General features: G+C 52.0%; 1 protein-coding gene across 1 annotated transcript in view; it reads left to right on the top strand.

Moving 5' to 3' along the window:
* The window catches only part of EHD4 (EH domain containing 4), a 76,924-nt gene that overhangs the window by 3,853 nt on the left and 48,717 nt on the right, over positions 1-24,354 (top strand). Inside the window, exon 2 of the mRNA XM_062205708.1 lies at positions 19,881-20,057. Within this exon, the coding sequence (XP_062061692.1) occupies positions 19,881-20,057 (177 nt within the window). The remainder of the gene's footprint in view (positions 1-19,880; positions 20,058-24,354) is intronic.

Here is a 24,354-nt window from a genome sequence, read left to right as displayed (position 1 = left end):
GGAGCCTCTTCTGTTCTCCCACGTGGGTGCAGGGACCCAAGCACCTGGACCATCCTCCACTGCTTCCCCAGGCCATAGCAGAGAGCTGACTTGAAAAAGGAGCAGCTGGGATATGAACTGACGCCCATGTGGGATGCTGGCACACAGGCGGAGGCTTAGTCTACTACACCTTGGTGTCTACCCAGAAAAAAACTATTTGTAGATGACATCTTATATATAGGAAATCCTAAGGAACCCACTAAAAAACTGTAGAACCAAGCCCGTACTGTGGTGTAGTGAGTAAAGCCGCCACCTGCAGTGTTACTGGATCAAAACCTGGCTGCTCCACTTCCGATCTAGCTCTCTGCTAATGGCCTGGGAAAGCAGTAGAAGATGGCCAAAGTGGTTGGACCCTTGTATCGCGTGGAGACCCAGAAGAAGCTCCTGGCTCCTGACTTTGGATTGGCACAGCTCCGGCCATTGCAGCCATCTAGGCAGTGAACCAGTGGATGGAAGACCCCTCTCTCTCTCTCTCTCTCTCTCTCTCTCTCTCTCTCTCTCTCACACACACACACACACACACACACTTGCTTCTTTCTCTAACTCTGCCTCTCCGTAACTCTGGCTTTCAAATGAATAAATCTTTAAAAAAAAAAAAAAAAAGGAATTCTGTTTACAAATGCATCCAAAAGAGTAAAAATACCTAGGAATAAACTTAACAAAAAAAGTGCAAGGGGCGGGCGCTCAATAGGCTAATCCTCCGCCTGCGGCGCTGGATTCTGGTTGCTCCTCTTCCAGTCCAGCTCTCGCCGTGGCCCAGGAAGGCAGTGGAGGATGCCCCAAGTGCTTGGGCCCTGCACCTGCATGGGAGACCAGGAGAAGCACCTAGCTCCTGGCTTCGGATCAGCGCGGTGTGTCAGACGCAGCGGCCACTTGGGGGTGAACCAACGGAAAAGGAAGACCTTTCTCTCTGTTTCTCTCCCTCTCACTGTCCACTCCGCCTGTCAAAAAAAAAAAAAAAAAAAAAGTGCAAGGGGCAAGTGTTTTGCATAGTGGTTAAGAGACCTGTGTCCCACATTGGCATACTTGGGTTTGAAACCTGGCTCTGGCTCCTGACAGCTTCCAGCTAATATGCACCCTGAAAGGCTGGCAGAATGGATCAAATAATTGGGTTCAGGCCACCCATGTGGGGACTTGGATTGAGTTCCCAGATCCCAGCTGCAGCATGGTCAGGGACTGTGGCAGGCATTTGGGTAGGGAACCAGCAGGTGGATGTGATTTCTGTGTCTTATCAGTCTGTCTGTCTCTCAAATTAAAAATAAGGTGCAAGCCTTCTACATTGAAAACTACATTAATATGAAATATTCTTGCAAGTAATTCAGGCAAACCTAAATAAGTGGAAAACCTTCTGTGTCTAGGGTTTGGAGACGACATTCTATTAAGAGGCTAACACTCTCCAAATTGATTTATAGATGGAAAAATCCCTGTCAAAATCAAAAATTGCATTTTTGTTTTTTAAATGTATGTTTATTTATTTATTTGAAAGCCAGAGTTACAGGGGCCAGCACTGTAGCTCAGTGGGTTAAAGCCCCAGCCTGCATTGCCAGTAACCCATACGGGTACCAATTCGAGTCCTGGCTGCTCCACTTCTGATCCAGCCTGCTGCTGGTGTGCCTAGGAGAGCAGTAGAAGATGGCCCAAGTCCTTGAGTCCCTGCACCCACGCAGGTGAACAGAAAGAAGCTCCTGGCTCCTAGCTTTGAAGTGGTCCAGCTCTGGCCATTGTGGCCATTTAGGGAGTAAACCAGCGGATGGAAGACCTCTCTTTCCATCCCTCTCTCTCTGTAACTCTGTCTTTCAAATAAATCTTTAAAAAAAAAAAAAGTCACAGAGAGAGGCAGACACGCACATACACACACACACACACACAGAGAAATCTCCCGTCTGCTGGTTCACTTCTCAGAGGGCCATAACAGCAGGGGCTGGACCAGGGGCTTCATCCGGGTCTCCCACATGGGTGGCAGGACCCCAGTCCTTGGACCATTCTTCACTGCTCTTCCAGGCCATTTGCAGGGAGCTGGATTGCAAGTAGACCAGCCAGGACTCAAACCGGTGCCCATGTGGGATGCCAGTATTGAAGGCCGTGGCTTTACCTACTACGCCACAATGCTGGCTCCTGTTTTGTTTGTGAAGTGATAAAAATCTGAAATGGGATTGTGGTATTGGTGACACACAACCACAGATTATACCCTTTAAAGGGATGAATTTTCTTTCTCTTTTTTTCTTTTGTTATAAGTTTATGTATTTGAAAGGCAGAGTTAAAGAGAGGCAGAGGCAGAGAAAGAGAAAAAGGCCTTCCGGCTTCTGGTTTGCTCCCCAGGTGGCTGCAACAGCCAAGGCTGTGCCAGGCAGAAGCCAGGAACTCCAACCAGGTCTCCCACGTGGGTGCAGGGGCCCAAACACTTGGGCCACCTCTGCTATGTTCCCAGGCCATAGCAGGGAGCTGGGATCGGAAGTGGAGCAGCCAGATATCGAACCAGCACCCATATGGGATGCCGGCTTCAGAGGTGGCAGCTTTAACCTGCTACACCACAATACAGGCCCCAAAGGGGTGAATTTTTTAGCATGTGAATTATATTCCAGTAAGAAATAAACAATCCAGGCTTCCACCACTAAGCATCCTATGATTTATTTAATTTCCAGAACTCTGTGATGAGTTCGTTATTCTGCAACTGTGTGCAATAACAGAAGAAAAACAGACGCCTGCAAGGAGACAAAGTGGAAAAAGCTGAAGGAAGAGGCCTGAGCAGTCAGGAGGGACAAGAGTCCCAACAGGCGTGTGGGGAGGGAACCAGTGGATAGGATCTCCCCCCCCCCCCCCCCCATGTGTCTGTCTGGCTTTGAAATAACTAAAATGGTCAGAACAGAAATTACGACCTTGCAGATGCAGGTGTTCACAGTGCAGAAGGGGCGGCTTGAAGGGTCAGGAGCTTGGCACACGCAGAATGCCTCTTGACAGGTGGCCAGGACAAGAAGGACCAGGAAGTGACAGGCCCCCTGCCTGAGGCCTTCCTGCCATCGTAGCAGAAAGCAGAACTACTCCGCCATGCCTTGCTTCCTCCTTGCTTCTCAAAGAAAACGACCCATTGTGGCGGTGGGGAGCCCGGCTGGGTTTCAGAGGGGATCTCAACCCCAGGGCCGGCGAGCTCTCTGGGGCCTCTGCAGGCCAGGCTCTCGCAGATCTGGGCGTCGCATGGATGGGAGGATTGCAGAGAAAGAAGCTGCAGCTGTGCTCAGAGAGCCGGCGGCGAATTTTGAGACACTATGAAAAGAAATTGCACAGGGTATTGGAAAACTAGAAGTGGACAAATATTCTAGTTTGTAAAAAAGGCCAGGAAATGGATTTTGAATGGGAACAAAGGCCCACTAGATTCTCTCTGAGCCTCCAGATCAGTGATTAAAGAGCTGGCCCCGGAGGCTTTCCAGCAGGCAGCCCAGCTCAGGCATTGAAAAAAGGGATACAGGATGGCCTGGCAGCGGAGCCGCCACTGCCACTAGGGAGGCCCACACCCCTCGCTGCAGGGCCTGGTTCCGTCCGTAGTCCCAGCTTCCTGCTGTCCTACTCCCTGTGAGACACCAGGTGAGGGCTCAAGTCCCTGGGGCCCTACCAGCTATGGGGGAAACGCACAGAGTTCCCAGCTCCTGACTTCCACCTGGCCCAGCCCTGGCTGTTGCAATGTTGCAAGCATTTGCGGGAGTGAACCAGCAGATGGGAGATCTCTGTCTCTGCTCATCTGCCTTTCAAATAAATCAATAGCTAGGTAAATGTTTTTAAAGAAGAAATCCTGGGGCTGATGCTGTGGCGTAGCGGGTAAAGCCACTGCCTGCAGTGCCAGGATCCCATATGGGTGCCAGTTCGAGATCCGGATTCTCCACTTCCGATCCAGCTCTCTGGTATGGCCTGGGAAAGCAGTAGAAGATGGCCCAAGCCCTTGGGCCCCTGCACCCCCGTCAGGGACCCGGAAGAAGCTCCTGGCTCCTGGCTTCAGGTTGGCACAGCTCCGGCCGTTATGGCCAATTGGGGAGTGAACCAGTGGATGGAAGACCCTCCCACCCCACCTCTCCTGCTATCTCTGTGTAACTCTACCTTACTCTACCTTTCTTTTCTTTTCTTTTCTTTTTTTAAAGCTGTATTTACTTATTCAAAAGTCAGAGTTACACAGAGAGAGGAGAGGCGGGGGGGGGGGGGGGGGGGTCTTGATCACTCCCCTATTAGCCGCAATAGCCAGAGCTGCACCGATTCGAAGCCAGGAACCAGGAGCTTCTTCTGGATCTCCCATGCGGGTGCAGGGGCACAAGGACCTGGGTCACCTTCTACTGCTTTCCCAGGCCATAGCAGAGAGCTGGATTGGAAGTGGAGCAGCTGGGTCTCGAACCGGAACCCATATGGGATGCCGGAGCCTCAGGCCAGGGTGTTAACCTGCTGCGACACAGTGCCAACCCCTCTACCTTTCAAATAAATAAATAAATCTTAAAAAAAAGAAGAAGAAATCCTTTTCTGGAAGCCCTGGGGCCAGGTTGGTTGTTCTCGCACTTATTGAGGTGCCAGAGCCCTGAAAATCGTTGCCTTCTGTGCAAATGCCGTGTCTGACCGCTGTCTGGGAAGGGGTGAGCTCTGAGCTTAGTGGAAGAATGGACTGTGTTTACGATGCACGACACAAGGTCCCACCTGCAGGCCCTGCAGGTCATCTATTCAAGTAAGATTGGTTCTGGGCTGGACCCAGCCTTCCCGGAACTCAGATTCGGGGGAATGGGAGGGAATCCACAGGCCACCATGGCAGTGGTGACAACAGAAGCCTGGAGGGGTCCCGAGGACGCCCAAGCCTGAGCTCTGAGGGATGGGCCGGAATTAGCTGCCCGAAGAGGGCCACGAGGGAGGTGGGCAGTTGTGAATGCCCAGGCCCAGGATTCTGGGGGAACCGGGCGCAGCCATTCCCTGAGGTGGGGACCCGAGAAGAGGAAGAATGGGCCCAGTTGTGAGTTTGGATTTAAAGCTGTCACATTTAAGCAGCACTCAGTGGGGCGTCTGGGCTGACACAAGGATTTACCGATGCCTCCACTGGCCAACATCTGGTGAACAGACATTCTCAAACGGGACTCGAGGGAACAGCAGCGTTTGAGAGGGGGGTGTGTGAAGGCCTGGGTGCGAGTCACCAGAGCTGTGGAGGTGGCTCAGGGCTGTCTGAGGCCCTCCAGGTCACAGGTGACAGTCACCAGCTGAAAGTGGCCTACGTAAAAAGATGGAATCTGGAGCCAGTGTTGTGGCGCTGCCGGTTAAGCTGTGCTGACGCCAGCATGCCATATCAGAGTGCCGGTTCCAGTCCCAGCCGCCCTGCTTCCGGTCCGGCTCCCTGCTGACGTGCCTGGGAAGGCACTGGATGATGGCCCAAGAGCTTGGGACCTCATTACCCATGTGGCAGACCCAGGTGGAGCTCCAGGCTCCTGGCTTCAGCTTGGCCCAGCCCTGGCTGTTGCAGCCATCTGGGGAGTGAACCAGCCAATGGAAGATCTGTCTCTCCCTTCCCTCTCTGTCACTCTGTCTTTCAAATAAATAATAAATCTCTTTTAAAAGAAATAAGTAAATAAATTACTGTGACTGCTGAAACAGGCCTAGGCTAGCTTCCGGCATAGCCTGGGACTCTGGCCGTGGGCTCTGCTGCTGCGTGGTGCTGTCCCCCGTGGGGCGGGGGCGGGTGCACAGCCCTCTCCCCTTCCACACTCACATTCCACAAACCTAGGCCCCCAGCTGCCCAGCCTGAGTCGCTGGTCAGCCCCAAAGCACAGGGCCCTGGCACCCCAGAAGGGGGCCGAGATGCCAGACAGGTGACACGGCGACCCCTCGCGAAGCCAGGGGCAGTCAGCCGCATCAGCCGCTTCTGGGAAAAGCATGGGAACAGGAGCAGTGGATTAGCCCCTGGCAGGAGCCGCGTCACTAAGTGGCCGCGATGGAAGCCAGATGGCCGTGTGCTGAGGAGTGGGTGGGAGGTGAGGCGTCAGAGAAACCTCGAAGCAGCTGGGCAGTGACGGGGAGGAGCTGTGCCCGGGTCCAGGTGAGGATGAGGCTGCCCTTGCGAGAGGTAGACGTGGCAGGCAGGGGTGCCTCAGAGAGGGGGCAGCTGGTGTCTTCAGAAGCTGGGGGGCCTGCAGGGCGGGCTGGGGGTGGCAGCAGCCGCAGTGGGCACACAGGGGGACCTGCGAGTCGGCCGCTTGTGGCTCATGACGTCATCTGCCTGACAGCCAGCCGTGCCAGAGCGTTAGGAGAAACAGGTCTGGAGAGTGGAGTGTTTTTTTGTTTTTTGTTTTTTTTTCCAGTTGAAGGTTTTCTTCCTTAACTCATATCTTTAGTTCTCTCGCTGACGTACTTCCCAGAGGCATGCAGTGTCCTTGTCGGTCCTGGGAAGTTCCGGCCAGGGGAGCCAGGGGAGCCAGGGGAGCCAGGGTCGCTGGGTCTGGCTGCGCATGCGTCCCTGGCGCCGCCCCCTCCGCGGTCCGAGCCCCACCTCAGAACTCCTCAGTCGGAATCTCCTGGGAGGCACCGGCTCCAAAATCTGTTTCCGTTTCTCTCTTTCTAAACAGAACAGATTTTTTGTTTTGTTTTTACAAAAGTTTGTTCTTTTTTTAAAATTCACTTATTTTTAGATGTATTTATTTGAAAGGCAGAGTTATAGAGAGAGAAGGAAAGAGAGATCTTCCATCTGCTGGTTCAGTCCCGAGATGGCCACCATGACCAGGGCTAGGCCAGGCTGAAACCAGAAGCCAGGAGCTTTTTCGGGGTCTCATGTGGGAAGCAGGGGCCCAAACACTTGGGCCATCCTCCGCTGCTCTTCTAGGTGCATTAGCAGGGAGCTGTATAGGAAGTGGAGCAGCCCAGACTCGAACTGGCATCCATATGGGATGCTGGTGCTGCGGATGGCAGCTCAACCCACTACCCACAGAGTCAGCCCCACAGAAGTTTACTCTTGAATGTACAACAGTCTCCGAGATAAGGCTTTCTTCTAGCTATGTGGGTGGTGATGATTTACAGCCAGAAATACAGGTGTTTCCAGGCTGGCACTGAGGTATAGCAGGAAAGGTGCCACCTGCAGTGCCAGCATCCCATGTGGGCGCTGGTTCAAGACCCGGCTGTTCCACTTCTGATCCAGCTCTCTGCTATGGTCTGGGAAAGCAGTGGAGGATGGCCCAAGTCCTTGGGCCCCTGCACCCGCATGGGAGACCTGGAAGAAGCTCTTGTTTGCCTCTGCCTTTCTGTAACTCTACCTTTCAAATAGGTGAATGAATCTTTAAAAAAATAAATTAATTAAAATATGAGGGCTGGCATTGTGGCATAGTGGGTAAAGCCACCACCTGCAGTGCTGACATCCCATATGGGTGCCAGTTCTACTCCTGGCTGCTCCACTTCTGATCAAGCTCTCCGCTATGGCCTGCGAAAGCAGTAGAAGATGGCCCAAGTCCTTGGGCCCCTGCACCCACATGGGAGACCCAGAAGAAGCTCCTGGCTCCTGGCTTCAGATTGGCGCAGCTCTGGCCGTTGCAGCCATGTGGGGAGTGAGCCAGCAGATGGAAGACCTCTCTCTCTCTCTCTCTCTCTCTCTCTCTGCCTCTCCTTCTCTCTCTGTGTAACTCTTGACTTTGAAATAAATAAATAAATCTTTAAAAAAAATACGGATGTTTCAGCAGGAAGGCAGGCAAAGGATGAGCCTGATCTCAGGCACGAGAACAGCTGATTTTTTGCCAGATGTCTTCATTGCCCTGGTGGCCATGGGCACCGTCCCTGGGTATGTCCTTCCAGCTGCGGGAGGTTTTTTTTGCTCCTTTTCCTGTTTCTGCCTGAACTGCCTCTCTTCTTCTTCTTCTTCCTCCTCCCTGGCCTGCTTCCTGGGCAGCTGCAGGGTCTCCTTTTTGCTGTCTTTGCTGCTGGACGAGCTGTCCATGTCCCCGTGCCCGCCATCAGAATCCTAAGGCAGCAGTAGCAGGAGGCAGCTGGCTCCAGGATGTTCTGCTTGCCTTGAATCTGTGCTGGTGGGCGACAGTGACCACGTGCACACAGACAGCACATTGGGCGGGGTGTGGCCTGGAGATTCAGTCTGAGATGAGGTGGCCCCCGGGGTTTGGCTCCTGGAGGGAGTGATGGGTGGCAGTGGCAGTGGCAGAGCCACGCCCAGAGGAGGGAGCCCGTGGCAAGCACGCAGGATTCCAGAGCTCGGAGTGATTCTTACACAGCTTCCCCAGGAAACTTTTGGGAACCATTGATAGATGAAGGCTGAGTGACTGGAATAAAGACAACCAAATCAGCCTGCACCCGGGAGAGGGAGGCTAACGTGGGTGAACCTTCCACCTGTCCCAAGCGCCATCTGTTCGCACTGCAGCGGGGGCTGAGAGGTAGGCGTAGAAGTCAGGCCCACAAAGCTGGGGATTATATGATACATACAGTTTAGTAATGTGGCTTTTCCACTCAAACAATGAGCGTCATTCATCTTCAAAAATAACTTAATGACTGCTTCATATTCTCTAGTACAGCTTGGAGTGGTTATGTTTTTCTAATTTTATGCAATTACGCATAATGTTGCAACGAACATTTTTGGTCATGTCTTTATTTATTTTTCTTAGAATAGCCTGAGCATAAATTACTGCATAAAAATTATAAATTATTTTCAGGCTTACATGTTTTCCTAAACCTGTGTATCCACCTATCCTTTTTAAAAAAGTTACTCTGAGTAACTTTTTTATGTGAGTCATTATTTGACCAAACTGTCAATAAAACCAAGTATTAATGTACAAAATAAATTTTAGAGGGAAGCATTATTTAGCTTGCTCTTTTTTTAGTAGTGAAGTTGGATTTATAAACTATGTACTCATCATCTGTATTGCTTTGTGAATTATCTGTGAGCTTTGCCCAATTTTTACTTGAAATAGTAATCTTTTTCTTATAGATAAATTTGACTATTAAGCTAAATGTTCTTTTCTTTTTAAGATAGGTTTAATTTTGTGTATGTTCAGCTGTCTTATTCACCCTGGTAAAATCTGTCTCAATGGCATTAGTATTTTTGACTTTTGCCAATTTTGAAGAATTTTAAAGATTTTTTTAAAGATTTATTTATTTATTTGAAAGTCAAAGTTACACAGAGAGAGAGGAGAGGCAGAGAGAGAGAGAGGTCTTCCATCCAACGGTTCACTCCCCAAATTGGCCACAACGGCCAGAGCTGCACCCATCCGAAGCCAGGATCCAGGAGCTTCTTCCGGGTCTCCCACATGGGTGCAGGGGCCCAAGGACCCGAACTGTCACCTGCCACCTTGCAGGGAGCACATTGGCAAGGAGCTGGGATCTGGAGTGGCGGGGCCAGGGCCAAAGGCAGCACCCTGGCTGCACTGGGGTGTGGGCATGAGTGGCATCTCAGCCACCTTGCCAAAGGCCTGCCCTTGCTCGCTGTTTTTTGACAACTATATTGAATAATCCTGTCTGTTCCCACTGTCACATGAGGCTTCCTCACAGGCTGTTACTGAATACCGGCTCTGTGCGCACCTTTCCCTGCTGTTACTCAGTTTGTAGATTCTTACACTGCACCACACTGTCTGAACTAGCATCGTTCTGCAACCCCTTTTACAAAATGGCAGCTGCATCTCTTCGGAGCCTTAACAGGCTCTTTGTTTTCCAAATGCTATCAATCAGCATTTTCCATTATCCTTGGAGAAGAACTTTAAAATTACTTTTTTAGGTGCTTAAAAAAAAAAAAAAAAAGAACAACTTCCCACCGGAGCCCCTTACCTTGGAATCAGCATGTCTCTACATTACATTTCATATTGGCCGTCCCAGCAGGAACTCCGCGTTGCTCTGGCTCAGACCTGTCGGCAGACGTCAGGAAGGGGACTGATTTACTGATCCCATCTATCTCTTGTTCATGTCGTCCTCGGGGATTTTGCACTCTGTGCTCTTGTAAATGAGATCTTGTTTTCTTCATAGGTTTTGGCTGAGTATGGCTAGCATGTGAGGCACTAGTGAGCTTTGCATTCTTGTTTTGTATCTAGTCATTTGACTCATAAGTTACTCTGACAGCCTGTCAATGTTTCTGTCGGGTTTTCTTTTTTTCTCTTGTTCTTAAATTGTTCATATTTATTTATATTAAGGCCAGAGGCCCCATCCTGGGCCTTTCCTTTCAGTTGCTAGAGTTTCTGCTCCATAAATATAAAGATTTATTTATTTGAAAGGCGGGGTTATAGAGGCGGGGGAACAGGAGAGAGAAAGAGATCTTCTATCTATTGGTCCGTTCCCCAGATGACCACAATGGCCAGGGCTCCAGGCACATCAGCAAGGAGCTGGAGCCGAAGTGGTGCAGCAAGTGTCCGAACCAGCGTCTCTGATACAGGATGTCGGCATCACCAGCCTTGCTTAAAGCTCAGAGGTTTCTAAAGAGAGTGTGTTTGGTGGTTTGTATTCCACTTTAGTGGGGAGCGGGCACCACGTCCAGCAGCCTTTGTTATTTCACCCTAAGACACCCTATTAGAATTTGTACAATGTTTTATAAATTTATCACATGAAGAAATGATTGTTCTGCTGCTAATTGTAAAGGATTTCATTTAAGTTCTTCTATTTGACAAAAAGAGAGTGGATGTTGAGTTGGATGCCTTTTCTTGTTTTCCTTGGCCCTGTGTACTGTGGACTGGAGGCGTAGGGGATTATCTGTACGTATTCAAAGGGAAAAAGGGGGTTCCACGGTCAGGGACCTTGGAAAATGCTGTCTCTCTCTCCTTGCCAAGGCCTCCAGGGCTCCCCGATCATGGGCTCACCCCTAGGGCTGTGTCACAGTCCTGAGTTACAAGTTGCAGTGTTGAAGATGGTAACTATTCATTGGGTGGATGCAGGAAAGACTGGGGACCACAAACAGGACTGAAAGAAGGGGATTTGATTCCAGGAGGCTTCCTCTCCCTTTCTCCCTCCCAAGCAGCCTGGAAGGTGGAGCAACCCAGGCAGTGGCAGGAAGCTGGCAGGCAGTGGGCTTTGAGCACTGTCCACTCTGAGCAGCGTACAGTCCATCGGCGCTGGGAAAGAGAGGCGAAGACGTCGCCCGCCACGTTCCGGGTTTGGGCTCCACAGGCCCGTGTCCCTTCCCCGAGTGGCGCAGCAGCTTCACCTGCACGGCAGTTCTGCGATGCTGTCAGGTCTTCTCTAGATGAAAAGGAAAACTTAGGGGTCACTCTTAAGGAAGACAAAGATTTTAAATGAAAAAAAAAAAAAAAGCAATAAATAAAATGGATATGAATATAAAACTTATTTTTTCAGTAATTCAAAGATTTTTTAAAGATTTATGTATTTATTTGAAATGCAGAGTTACAGAGATCTTCCATTCACTGGTTCACTCCCCAAATGGCTGCAACGTCCAGGACTTGGCCAGGTCAAAACCAGGAGCCAGGAGCTTCTTCCTGGTCTCCCACGTGGGTGCTGGGGCCCAAGCACTTGGGCCATCTTCCACTGCTTTCCTAGGCACACCAGCAGGGAGCTGGATTGGAAGTGGAGCAGCTGGGACTCCAGCTGGCACTCATATGGGATGCCAGTGCTGCAGGCCATGGCTCCAACCTGGTGAGCTCCAGTGCCAGCCCCTAACCTGGCTCTGCCTTGGGATCAGCGCAGTACGCCGGCCGCAGCGCGCCTACCGCGGCAGCCATTGGAGGGTGAACCAAGGGCAAAAAGGAAGACCTTTCTCTCTATCTCTCTCTCTCACTGTCCACTCTGCCTGTCAAAAATTAAAAAAAAAAAAAAAAGATTATTTATTTGAAGGTCAGAGTTAGAGAGAGGGAGAGAAAGAGAGAGAGATTTCCATCTGCTGGTTCACTCCCCAGATGGCCACAGCAGCCAGGGCTGGGCAAGGCTGAAGCCAAGAGCCAGAAGCTTCATCCAGGTCTCCCACGTGGTGGCAGAGACCCAACACTTGGGCCATCTTCCACTGCTTTCCCAGGCACATTAATAAGGAGCTGGATTGGAAATGGAGCAGCCGGGACACAAATGGATACCCATATGAGATGCTAGCATTGCAGGCGACAGCTTTACCAGCTACGCCACAGCGCCAGCCCCCAAAGATAAAACTTTAAAACAGAGGAGATGTTTGTCTCAGCATTATCTATAATAGCAAGAAACGGAAGCTGTTTAAGTAGCTGACAGGAAATAGCAACCTCAATGCTATTCACCATAGAATAGTGTGCAGCTACTAAAAATTATGTTTTCAAATAATTTTTAATTGCTTAAGGAAAAGTGAAAAATTTAGATGCAAAATTGTTTAAATACATTGAATCCAATTTTACAAAGAAAACAATCCACTGAAGAACAACAGGATGGGTATATAGCACGATGTTATTAGTAGGAGTTACCCTGTCTCCGATGGGGACTGTCCAGCCCACGGGCTATCCAAGGCCCATGAAAGCACTCGGTCTGGCCCCACCAAGGCAAGTGCGGGAGGCACTCAGCGTTCAGTCAGTCTGTAGCAGGCCAGTTTTTAAACTGATCATTTTGTGTGGCCCGCAGGTGATGTTGGAAATATCCTCATGGCCCTGGGCAGAAAAGCTCTCCCACCCCTGCCCTGTACCAGTGTCTGTACCCGTGTGGCCGCATGGAAGCTACTTAACTTGCCCAGAGCATTTCTGTTCCCTGTGAGCTAGTGACGGAGAGAATGGCATGAGGTGCCTGCGTGCAGTGTGCGAAAGTGTGAGGGATGGTTTCTGTTTGGTGGCATCCAGAAGTGACAGTGACAGAGACGGTAGTAGTTGTGGGAAACAGCTACGTGTCCTGGACCATCTCCCAAGACTTGCATAAGAATGCTGTTCGGCTCTTCTCCCACTTCCGTAAGGAGGAACCCTTTCTGTTCAGTGCCTCTCCTGATAAGACCATGGAGTAGGTATTATCAATACAAAAGTTAGGTCAAAGTTGCAGACACTTCTTTTTTTAAAAAAAAAAAAAGATTATTTGAAAAGCAGAGAGAGAGAGAGAGATCTTCTATCTGCTGGTTCACTCCCCAAACTGCTGTAACAGCCAGAGCTGGGCCAATCTGAAACCAGGAGCTTTTTCCTGGTCTCCCACATGGGTGCAGGGGCCCAAGTACTTGGGCCATCTTCTACTGTTCTTGCAAGTGCATTAATAGGGAGCTGGATTGGAAGTGGAGCAACCAGGAATTGAACCAGCACTCATATGGGATGCCAGCGCTGCACACTGTGGCTTAACCCACTGCACCACAGCGCTGGCCCCTAGCACACACTTACAAACTGAAGTGTGTGTTTAAACTCATGGGCCTGATAGTAAAATAAAGAAATAAGAGTACTTTCCCCTGAATTCAAAAGTTGTATTTCTGTTACATTTCTTCCCTGTATATATGACTTAAAACCTTGGAAATATTCAAGGAAATAAGGCAGTGTGGGGGTTGGTTTAATGCTCTCTCAATGTTTCAGGCCGTAGCAGTGACCCGAGCCCTGCAGCTGCAGGCAGGGGAGCCCTGCATGCACAGGCCTGCTTTTAACATCCCGTCTGTGTCCCATGGGTGACTTCTCTACATTTGGGTTTACGTCTAAGAATAGCATCCAAACATATGTACACTGTATTACATTTATATTCATTACAGAATTCCTACTAAAATATCTGGGCCAGCACTGGGGGGCAGCGGGGAAAGCCGCCGCCTACAGTGCCAGCAGCCCGTGTGGGCACCGGTTTGGGTCCTAACTGCTCCAGTTCTGATGTTCCTCCCTGCTAATGCTCCTGGGAAAACAGCAGAAGAGAGCCCAACGTGGGAGACCCGGAAGAAGCTCCTGGCTCCTGGCTCCTGGCTCCTGGCTTCCAGCCGTGTGGCCATCTGGGGAGTGAACCAGTAGATGGACGATCTCTCTGTCTTTTCTTCTCTCTGTCTGTAACTCTGCCTTTCAAGTAAATAAAGTAAATCTTTTTTTAAAAAAATCCTATGTTTGTGTACATGTTCTGATTCCTGGAATGAGGCCCTGTAAACGCTGCCCCCGGAGGCTGGCTCTGAGTCGGGGCAGGCAGCGTCCTCCCAGGATGTGTGAGAGATCCCGCTGTTAATCTTTTAAAAATCTTATTTTCATTTTTTATTTGAAAGAGGAAGAGAGAAAGAGAGAGCAGGATCTCCCCAAATGCCCACAATAGCCAGGGCTGGGCCAGGCCAAAGCTGAGAGTCTGGAGCTCAGTCCGGGTCTCCCATGCAGGTAGTAAGTACCTGAGCCGTCACCTGTTGCCTTCCTGGTGTGCATTCGCAGGAAGCTGGAGCCAGACTGGACCTGGGCACTCTGATGCGGGGTGCAGGCGGCCTGACCGGTGTCCCTCCCTAGTGCCCAACATTCACCCCTGTTGGTCATTCTGAAGCCCATCTTTGGCGTGTTGAGGGGCTTCTCACAGTCTTGAGCTTTTCTCTTTCCCTTGTCCTAAGACCTGGTCTGTGCGAAGTTGAAGATCATTTTTCCTAGTCTAAGCAGTGAAGGAAAGAGACACCGTGCACCTGTCCCCGTGTGTTGCGGCAGCTCCTTGAGCCAGGCCACCTGCAGCTGCCTGCGTGCCCAGGAGGAGAGAGGCCTCCGATGCCGCCCCCACCCCTTCCGCCCGGCTGTTTGGAAGCCAAATGTCTGTACCTTTCTCTGTCACTGGATTGGCTCGAGAGCCTTGGAGCAGTCCCGCTGGACTTGGCGGGCCCCTCTGAGAACACAGGAAGGGGTGCGAGGGGGAGCCAAGGACAGCCATCACGCTTGTCACCCAGCACAGGATGCCTGCGGGGCAGGCTGTGGGTGTGGGATCACGGCGGGTAGTTTTCTGGCGACTTCCCGTGGCCTCTTGTTACTGCAGAGAGCCGCAGCGTCCTCGGGACTCCTTGCTCTGGGGAAACCTCCAAGGGGTCCAGAAAGAAAGTTCCACACGGTTGACCAGGCTCGTCCAGCGGCTGCGCAGTTCATCGGCTGTGCGCGTCACACTCCGGAATCCGCCTGCACCCTCCCCTCCCAGGCTGCTCATCACGTCCTTCTATCTTGTTCCACGTCAGAAGCTCAGCGTCCTGGTTCCTGTTAGTTCCACTGAGTTGCCCTGTGCCTGCCCGCCTGGCGGTGTGGCATCAATGTCCACTCAGCTCCCTGTCCACGGGGGGATGCATCCCAAGACCCAGCGTGTGCCCAAAACCATAGGTGATGCCCACGGAGTCTCCGTATCTGCCGTGTTCTTTCCTGTATGCACATACCTGCGATATGGTTCCACTTAAATTAGGCACAGTAAGAGATTACCAACAATAACCAGTAATCAGATTGAGCAACTATAACAATACATCATAGTGGACCTTATTTACAACGTATGAATCGTTTCTGGAATTTTCCATGTACTGTTTCCAGACCATGTTGACCCTGCAGAGCTGGACCATAGCTGAGGGAGGACTGGTATATCTCATTTTGACCAGCAACTGGCTACTTTTCTGCTCTCCTCCAGAGAGATGGCCCTGGGGCTCTGAAGTTCTGAGTTTATAGACCGAGCCCTGCGGGCACAGACCACCTCAGGAAAGGAGAGAACAGGCGAGAAAGGACCCTAGTGCTAGGTGTGAATGTGCAGGCTCCGCACGAGCCTGGACCTGGAAGACTGTGATGCCCGGAGTTGGGAGCCTGTGCCCGCTCGCTCTGCCCCACACGGAGGGCGTTCCATCCGCAGCACTGAGCGGGATTGGGCGCTGTGACTCAGCTGACCTGCTGTGTCTGTACTTGGCATTACTTTGACCGTGAAATTGAACATTGATATTTGACTTTGTATCATCCATGGGAGAAAGTGCCACGGAACAAATTCCACCGTACCTTAATTCTTCCCAGTGCTCGCTCTGTCCCTGGGACTGTCTGAATGACTTCCTGAGGTCAGAGGTGAAGAGGCACCTTTTATTTCAGATGGCTTCACATTTTGGCATACTTTTAAAAATAGCCAGTGGTTAGAAGTTCTCCCTGGCACAGCCGCTGCTGAGGAAATTCTTGCTTCTGCTTGCAGTACAAAGTTGAACGGAGGAAACACCTGCTCTTCAACTTTGTAATTTATGATTTTTCTCAAAACCCCTGTTACTCCAAAATTAGTGGGATTTGCCATGTGTTTATATAAATGAAACATCAGAAAGTAATTCAGGCGCTCACGGCAGTGTATCCAACTTAGCCCCTCTATGTACGTGTAGGCTGCCATCCATCTGGGGACTTCCTTCTTTTATATGGCTGAGTAGTAGTCCATCGTGTATATGTACCACATTTTCTTTATCCAGTCATCAGTTGATTGATTCCATATGTCAGCTGTTGTGAATTGAGCTGCTGTACACGTGGGGGTACAGATAACTCGTCTATATACTGATTTTATTTCCTTTGGGAATATTTCCAGGAGGGGTTGGCTGGATCGGGTGATAGGTCTGTTTTCACATCTGAGGACTGTCCACGCTGTCTTCACGATGGCCGTCGTAGTTCACAGTCCACCAACAGTGGATTAGGGTTCCTTCTTTCATCTACTTCCTGGATCCATTTGGCTTCCACTAGGTCATCTCAGCCGGCCATTGCTGTTAACACGGGTTCTATGGAAAAGTGAAAAGTGTCTATCAAGTTGTCCACCAGCACTTGGCCTTGGCCTATTTGTGAGTTGAGAACTATGTGTGCCATGGGGAACCTACAACACTGCCTACTGCCCTTCTGCCGAATCCCGGCCCCTCACCCTGGTGGTCTCCCCTTCCTCAGTCTCCCCTACAAGCTTCCTGGCATAGCTCAACAAGCCGCAGCTCAGGGAAATCAAGCAGCACATGCTCGCACGGAGGGCAGGCGTGTGACCCGGCTCCGAGCTCTAGCCGTGCTGCTGAGGGCCTGCAGACTTGACACCCTAGAGTGCTGTAAACCCAGCATCCAGTCCTGGGAGTATAGGAAACCCACACACACTAGACACACGGTAACTTTGATAAGTTTGTAAAACTGGAATTAAGATGTAAGGAAAGTGGCTTTTTTTTGTTGTTGTTCTTTAAGATTATTTTTACCTATTTTAAAGATAAAGTTACAGAGAGAGATAGAGCCAGAGGTCTTCCATCCACTGGTTCACTCCCCAAATGACCACAACAGCTTGAGCTGAGCTGATCCAAAGCCAGGAGCCAGGAGCTTCTTCTGGGTCTCCCACGCAGGTGCAGGGGCCCAAGGATTTGGGCCATCTTCTACTGCTTCCCCAAGCCATAGCAGAGAACTGGATCAGAAGTGGAGCAGCGGGACTCAAACTGGTGCCCAAATGGGATGCTGGTGCTGCAGGCTGGGGCTTTAACCCACTGTGCCATAGCACCAGCCCCGCAAAGCATTTTAAAATCCATGCATAAATGTGCCTTCAGAAGGTTCACATAAATACATATTATTAAAAAGCAATACATGAATTTCAAAAATTTCCTGCACCAAAATAAACATGTTTTATTTCCATTTTCCATGAACTTCCTGAACTCCCCCCCAGCCGGGGGGGGGGGGGGATTACTCTATAAATGCTGGTGTTTCACAAAATGTGAGATGGTCTTACCATAACTTATTGCAGTATTTCTAGGATTTGGATAGAATTTCCTAAGAACAGATACATATGAACATTTCTGTTTGAGGGCTATTTCCTAAGCTATTCAGTACACTAGGTTTAGATGGAAAAAGTTTTGAGAAAAATTTTAAAACAAAAAGTGCATGCATTGTGATCTCACCCTGTCTGGGGAGGTTGGGGAGCGCTGGTCCCTGAGGGCTGGAGTGCTGTGTGGGAGGATGGTCTACAGACGGGTGCTGAGGCACCTGATGTCCAGCCACACACCCTGCAGCCAGGGCCCTGAACGCCCTCCTCGCCATCTCTGATCAAGGCCAAGTTTAAACATCCGGAGACGGCGCCAGCTCTGAGTCTGTCTGCCTGCCTTCTGTTTCCACGCCAGTCCTTCATTGTGACCCTGGCCAAGTTGCCAGGCCTCCCCAATGCCTCAGTTTCCCCACCTGTACAATGGGGAAGATGTTGTCTCCTAGCTTGGAATCTTGTGGGGGTCAAATGCGGTGTCGTAGAAGGCTTTGTGCCTTACCAGGCAGCGAGCAGGCACTAGGTGGTACCAGGCTGTTTTCACACTCTGATTTAGGAGCTCTGTTTAAGTGATGTGTCCCTTTGGAGCCCCACAACTCCACAGAAATGCAGGAACTTTGGAAGGAGTTAATTGAAGGTTTACCTAAGATTGCAAAATAATTTCAGTTTATTTACATAGAAAACATAAGTTTATTTATTTTTTGAGAGATTTCTTTACTTATTTGGAAAGCAGAGAGAGAAAAGAGAGAGTGTTATCTTCCATCCACTGGTTCATTCCCCAAATGGCTGCAATGGCTGAGGCTGGTCCAGGCTGAACCTCCATCCAGGTCTCTAACGTGGTGTTCTTGGCCATCATCCTCCTTCTTCCCAGGTGCATTAGCAGGAAGCTGTATTGAACACAGAGCAGCAGGGACTCAACTGGCACTCTGATACGTGATGTAGGCATTGCAGACAGTGGCTTTACCCACTGTGCCACAATGCCAGCCCCAGAAAGCGTGGGTTTAAAAGTCAACTTCTGCCGGCGCCGTGGCTTAACAGGCTAATCCTCCGCCTTGCAGCGCCAGCACACCGGGTTCTAGTCCTGGTTGGGGCGCCGGATTCTATCCCGGTTGCCCCTCTTCCAGTCCAGCTCTCTGCTGTGGCCCGGGAGTGCAGTGGAGGATGGTCCAGGTCCTTGGATCCTGCACCCGCATGGGAGACCAGGAGAAGCACCTGGCTCCTGGCTTCGGATCAGTGAGATGCGCTGGCCGCAGTGGCCATTGGAGGGTGAACCAACGGCAAAAGGAAGACCTTTCTCTCTGTCTCTCTCTCTCACTATCCACTCTGCCAGTCCAAAAAAAAAAAAAAGTCAACTTCTTGGGGCTAACATTGTTGTGTAGTGGGTTAAGCCACTATCTGTGATGCCAACATCCCATATGGGTGCTGGTTTAAGACTGGCTGTTCCACTTCCAATCCAGCTCCCTGCTATGGCCTGGGAAAGCAATGGAAAATGACCCAAGTGTTTGAGCCTCTGTACCCACGTGGGAGACCTGAATGAAGCTCCTGGCTTCTGGCTTTAGCCTGGCCCAGCCCCGGCCATTGTGGGGAGTCAACCAAAGGATGGAAGATCTCTCTGTCTCTCCCTCTCTCTGTAACTTTGATTTTCAAAACAAATAAGTAAATCTTCTTTTAAAAAATGTTGATTTCTCATAAAGAAGGCAAAATTGTATTTCACCTTTGCTAGCTCAGTTCTTTCCTTCTACTCCTGGAAATGGAGGCATGGGTTCTGCGCTTACCTTTGGTCAGAAACAAACAGTTCAGGAGCAAATAGATGAGTCGCTGTGCAAGTCAGGAGCCGGAGGTTTCTTCCCCTGCAGGGTCATTCCCATGGCAGGGTTGGGACGTGAGACACTAGGTAGGGCCCACGGACAGGAAGGGACAGTAAGCACTGAGATGGTTGCAGGCTCAGGGCGCCCGGGGACCGCCGAGGAGGTGTCAGGGCAGCTTCCCTAGGAGGGGAGCCTGGGCGGGGCGGCCAGGGTGGACAGGGGCTCGTGGAGTTCCGTTCTCAAGGGAACCGCGGATGAGAACCTCCGTGCTGAGCTGGCGTTGCTTCCAGGGGGCCCAGCGACTGTCCCGCTGCCACCTTCTCACCCTTAGAGCCTCGGGTGCTCTTTACCAGCGGGAGTCAGCGGCCAGCTGTTCTGCCTTTGCCTGTGGTTGTATTTCTGAGACGTTACAGGACTGTGTAAAACAGGGTGACGCAGCGGCTCCGTGACGGTGTGCTAAGCCTCCTTTCCCTCTCCTCCTCCCAGGTACCTACTGGAGCAGGATTTCCCTGGCATGAGGATTGGCCCGGAGCCCACCACTGACTCCTTCATCGCCGTGATGTACGGGGACACCGAGGGCAGCACCCCTGGAAATGCCTTGGTCGTGGACCCCAAAAAGCCGTTTCGAAAGCTCAGTCGTTTCGGAAACGCTTTCCTGAATCGGTAAGGCCCGGCGACCCCGCGTCCCCGGTCGTGGTGTTTAGACCCTGTCTTTGGGTTGTTGCCAATCCTTTGTGAAGGTTCAAACCAGAACAGACGGCGACTGGGTCAGGCTAGCACGGATGTGATCTGTTGGCTTCAGAGGGCAGGGCCGAGGCCCTAGACTGGGCCTTAGAAGGCTGCGCAGTGGAAGGAATGAATTTCCACTACTTGGAGCTGCACACAAATGACTCAGGGTGCCCTGTGAGGTAGTGAGCGCCCCGTCACTGTCACCGGAGACAGCTGCCGCACGGTTCTTGTCTTCCCATAAAAGCAGAATTTTGGACGTGAGGCAGAGATGGGCAGTAACCAAGCTAGTGAGGTTTGATGACAAGGACACATCGGGCAGGCCAGGCGGGTGTCTCACAGAGCGGGGGGAGGGGCAAGCCACACCCAGACTAGGCCACTGGCTCCACCACCCCCATCCCCACTCCCTCTTCTTCTGGGCTCTCACTGGTCCCTCTGGGCGTGGAACTTGTGAAATTCCTCCCGGAGCTTTATCAGCAGGATTCTCTGGGATGAGGTGTCCAGACCGGGTGGGGACCACCCACGAGCTGATGGGACATGGGCAGGACTTCATGTGTAAATTCTCGGCAGCTTCCACATTTCCTCCCTCATCAACTACACCAACTTCCCGTTTCTGTCCTGTGGCTGGTCTCACACACAGAGGCCAGCGTCTCCTTGACATCGCCAGCCACTTTAAGTGGCCCCTGGATGGCCACTATCCAGGCATGCTGTGCCCGGGCCGCCTGCAGTCAGGGAGCTCAGCCCGGAGGTGGCACCCAGTGCGGGCTGTGGACTGTGGGCTGTGGACTCAATGTACTGGCCATCCTTTTTTTTTTTTTTAATATTTATTTATTTATTTGAAAATAAAAGTTACACAGAGAGAGGAGAGGCAGAGCCAGAGAGAGGTCTATCATCCACTGGTTCACTCCCCAATTGGGTGCGATGGCCGGAGCTGCGCTGATCTGAAGCCAGGAGCCAGGAGCCTCCTCCAGGAGGAGGACTTGGGCCATCTTCCACTGCTTTCCCAGGCCTCAGCAGAGAGCTGGCCCAGAAGTGGAGCAGCCGGGACTCAAATCGGCACTCACATGGGATGCCAGCACTGCAGGTGGTGCCGTACCCACCACACCACGGTGCCAGCCCCCCAGACCATCCTTTCTGCTTCTCATTGCCATGCCCTGAGCCACTTGCTTCTTCATCAGGGCATAGAGCCCAAACCCAGAAAGCTCGTTGGTTACCTGGCCACGTTTTATGCAGGCTTCGCTGGGTGTGTGCTTCGTTTGTGTTGCCTGGGTGTGTGGGAGTTGGGGGAATGAGCCGGCCCCTTCCACGGCTGCACTCTGCGGCCTGCTGCTCCCCCGCCCCCGCCTCCTCCCCATCCTCTCTGCTACTCCTGGCTGCTTTTCTTTCCAAGAACCTTTTCTCTTCCTTCTTCCGGTCACCCTGCTCTTGTGAGCCTGGCTTTAGAATGGTTGCTTGGGGGAGGGGGTGCGGGGTGGCAGTGGCAGGGGGAGGGGAGGCAGTGAGAGCGCTGAGGCAGGTGTCCTGGGCTGCACTTCACCCTTCTAGATGTTTTCAGACACAGTCGTCCTTCCTGGCCGAACGTAGCGGCTCTGTGAGGGGTTGGCACCCTCCACGGGCGCCTTCTGTGGAAGTCTGCCCTCTGTGGAGGCCCGAGATTTCCCTTAAGGACGTTTAGTGCCCCACTGCAAATCCCAGCAGGCACCCAAGGGTAGCAGGGAGCTTGGCTGGGGACCGGGGCGATGGAGGCCAGGAGGCCAGCCCTTGTCTGCCACTTGTTTGCAGCACACTGTCTAGATTCTGTACGACCCCCAGGATTCTCTTCCCCGTGGGGAGTTTGCCCCTCAGCTCGAGGAGGGGGCGCCTGGGCTGGCCCCACGTGAGAGGGGGAGGCAGGGCTGAGCCAGCTCCCTGCATCCCTCAGGGTGGGGCACGAAGCTGTGAGCCGCACAGGCAGGGCAGACCAGAGCCAGAATTCCTGTCCCAGGACTGGCCTGCAGGGTCCACGTGGACTGCACTGGAGTCCTGGCTCGTGCTCTTGGTGCCAGCAAGGCTCCGTGGAGAAGGAGCTGCCATGTCTGTCAGTCGCATTGTGTGAGTCCACGCTCGCAGGGAGCTCCAGAAAAGTGTGGGGTGGAATCTTTGATTTGGGTAAATGATTCGCTTTCCTGGCAATTTTTTTTTTCCTCAAATCCCAAACACACAGCAGGTGGGTATAGAAAAGAGGTATTCAGTAGAGAGTCTGAATTGCAAGGCTCGGTATAGTAGATTTTTTTTTAAGATTTATTTATTTATTTGAAAGGCAGAGTTTCAGAGAGGCAGAAGCAGAGAGAGAGGTCTTCCCTCCACTGGCATTCCCCAGATGGCCACAATAGGCTAATCCGAAGCCAGGAGCCAGGAGCTTCTTCCAGGTCTCCCACACAGGTGCAGGGGCCCAAAGACTTGGACCATCTTCTACTGGTTTCCCAGGCCATAGCAGAGAGCTGGATCAGAAGTGGAACAGCAGAACTTGAACCGGCACCCATATGGGATACTGGCAATGCAGGCGGCAGCTTTACCTGCTACACCACAGCGCTGGCCCCAGTGTATTAGAATTTAAAACTTGCCAAAAATAATCCATGCAATATATAGTCAGGTTCATTGAATTCCAAGTAATAACACAGGAAATGACAGCAAATAATGACAGAGTATTTCCTGCGTGCCGGGGACCGCGCCACACTTTACTTGGGGATTAACTCTAAATTCAGCCCGCAGGGGAAGGATTGAGGTGTGGAGCAGTTAATTTATCTTCTTCCAGATCATACAGCCCACAGGCAGTCGTGCTGGGATCAGAACCCATGCCCACTGGCCACAGAGTCCTGCTGGTGACTGCTACACTGCCCTGCCAGATGGTGTGGCGTTTGGGCTAAGAATCCTTGCCCGTTGCCCCCAGGGTAACTTCTTTTTTTTTTTTTTTTAAGATTTATTTATTATTTATTTGAAAGAGTTACACAGAGAGAGGAGAGGCACTGGTTCATCCCCAGTTGGCTGCAATGGCCAGAGCTGCGCTGATCCGAAGCCAGGAGCCAGGAGCTTCTTTGGGTCTCCCACGTGGGTGCAGGGCCCGAGGACTTGGGCCATCCTCCACCACTTTCCCAGGCCACAGCAGAGAGCTGGATGGGAAGTGGAGCAGCCAGTTCTCGAACCAGCGCCCATATGGGATGCCGGCACTTCAGGCCAGGGCATTAACCCGCTGCGCCACAGCGCCGGCCCCAGACACCCAGAGTTTGTTGGCAGTCCCGAGCTGAGCAGGAGATGGGCAAGGCAGACGGGCGGGCCAAGCGTCAGTCACTCCAGGAGGGAGTGGGAACCCCACCCTGGGGCACAGGCTGTGGTCGAAGACAGCTCAGCAGAAGCAGTTGACCTGAGGCTACTGCAGTGCACCCAGCGACACCAGGGCTTTCTCTGACTGTGTGCTCGTGGCCACACCTGTAGGGGCTCTGGCCTAACGGTGTGAGGGGTGAGGCCTGGCGGGGTCTGAGGGCCCTGCCCGCCTTGACCCCCATCTGCCCTAGGGAGAGTCTGGCTCTGCACACACACTCCAGCCACCCTCGGCCCTCTCCTCCCCTCTCCCTCGCAGTCATCCCTGGGTGGGGTGACGTCAGCTCGTTCACCCAGCCAGCTCCTCTGCTGTGGGGGGGTCGGAGCTGGCGACCCCGGGGAGCAAGCCGTGCGCCCACTGTGAAGGCCTCTGCTGGCCTTGCGCTGGAGTCCAGGGCTTGAGGCTGGAGGAAAGTCGCTGTGGATGGTGAGTTCGTGGGTGAGGTTGTTCCTGCGGGTTCGACCTGCTCCGTGCCACCACCTGACAGAGAGGACGAGCCTGGACTGAGGGCTGAGGAGAAACATGGTCCCGCCGACACCCTCGGAACTCCATTCCACCCTGTTCTAGGACCTCAATCGTGGTGTTTCTCTGTGAACTTGGCAAGAGCCTCGGGGACGTGGGACGGGGCTACAGGAAGGGCAGGAGAGGGGCAGAAATGAGGGTCCCACCTAAATTAACTCAACCTTTTTTCCCCCCCAAAGATGTATTAATTTATTTGAAAGGCAGAAATACAGAGAGTGGGAGAGACAGAGAGAGAGCTTCCACCCACTGGTTCAGTGCCCCAAATACCTACAATGACCAAGGCTGGACCAGGCTGAAGCCAAGAGCCTAGAACTCCATCCGGGTCTCCCACACGGGTGCAGGGACCCAAGCGCT

Source organism: Lepus europaeus, chromosome 11 (assembly GCF_033115175.1).
Source record: "Lepus europaeus isolate LE1 chromosome 11, mLepTim1.pri, whole genome shotgun sequence".
NCBI lineage: Eukaryota > Metazoa > Chordata > Mammalia > Lagomorpha > Leporidae > Lepus > Lepus europaeus.
Note: the sequence above shows the minus strand (reverse complement) of the source record. Positions and strands in the feature narration are given on the sequence as shown.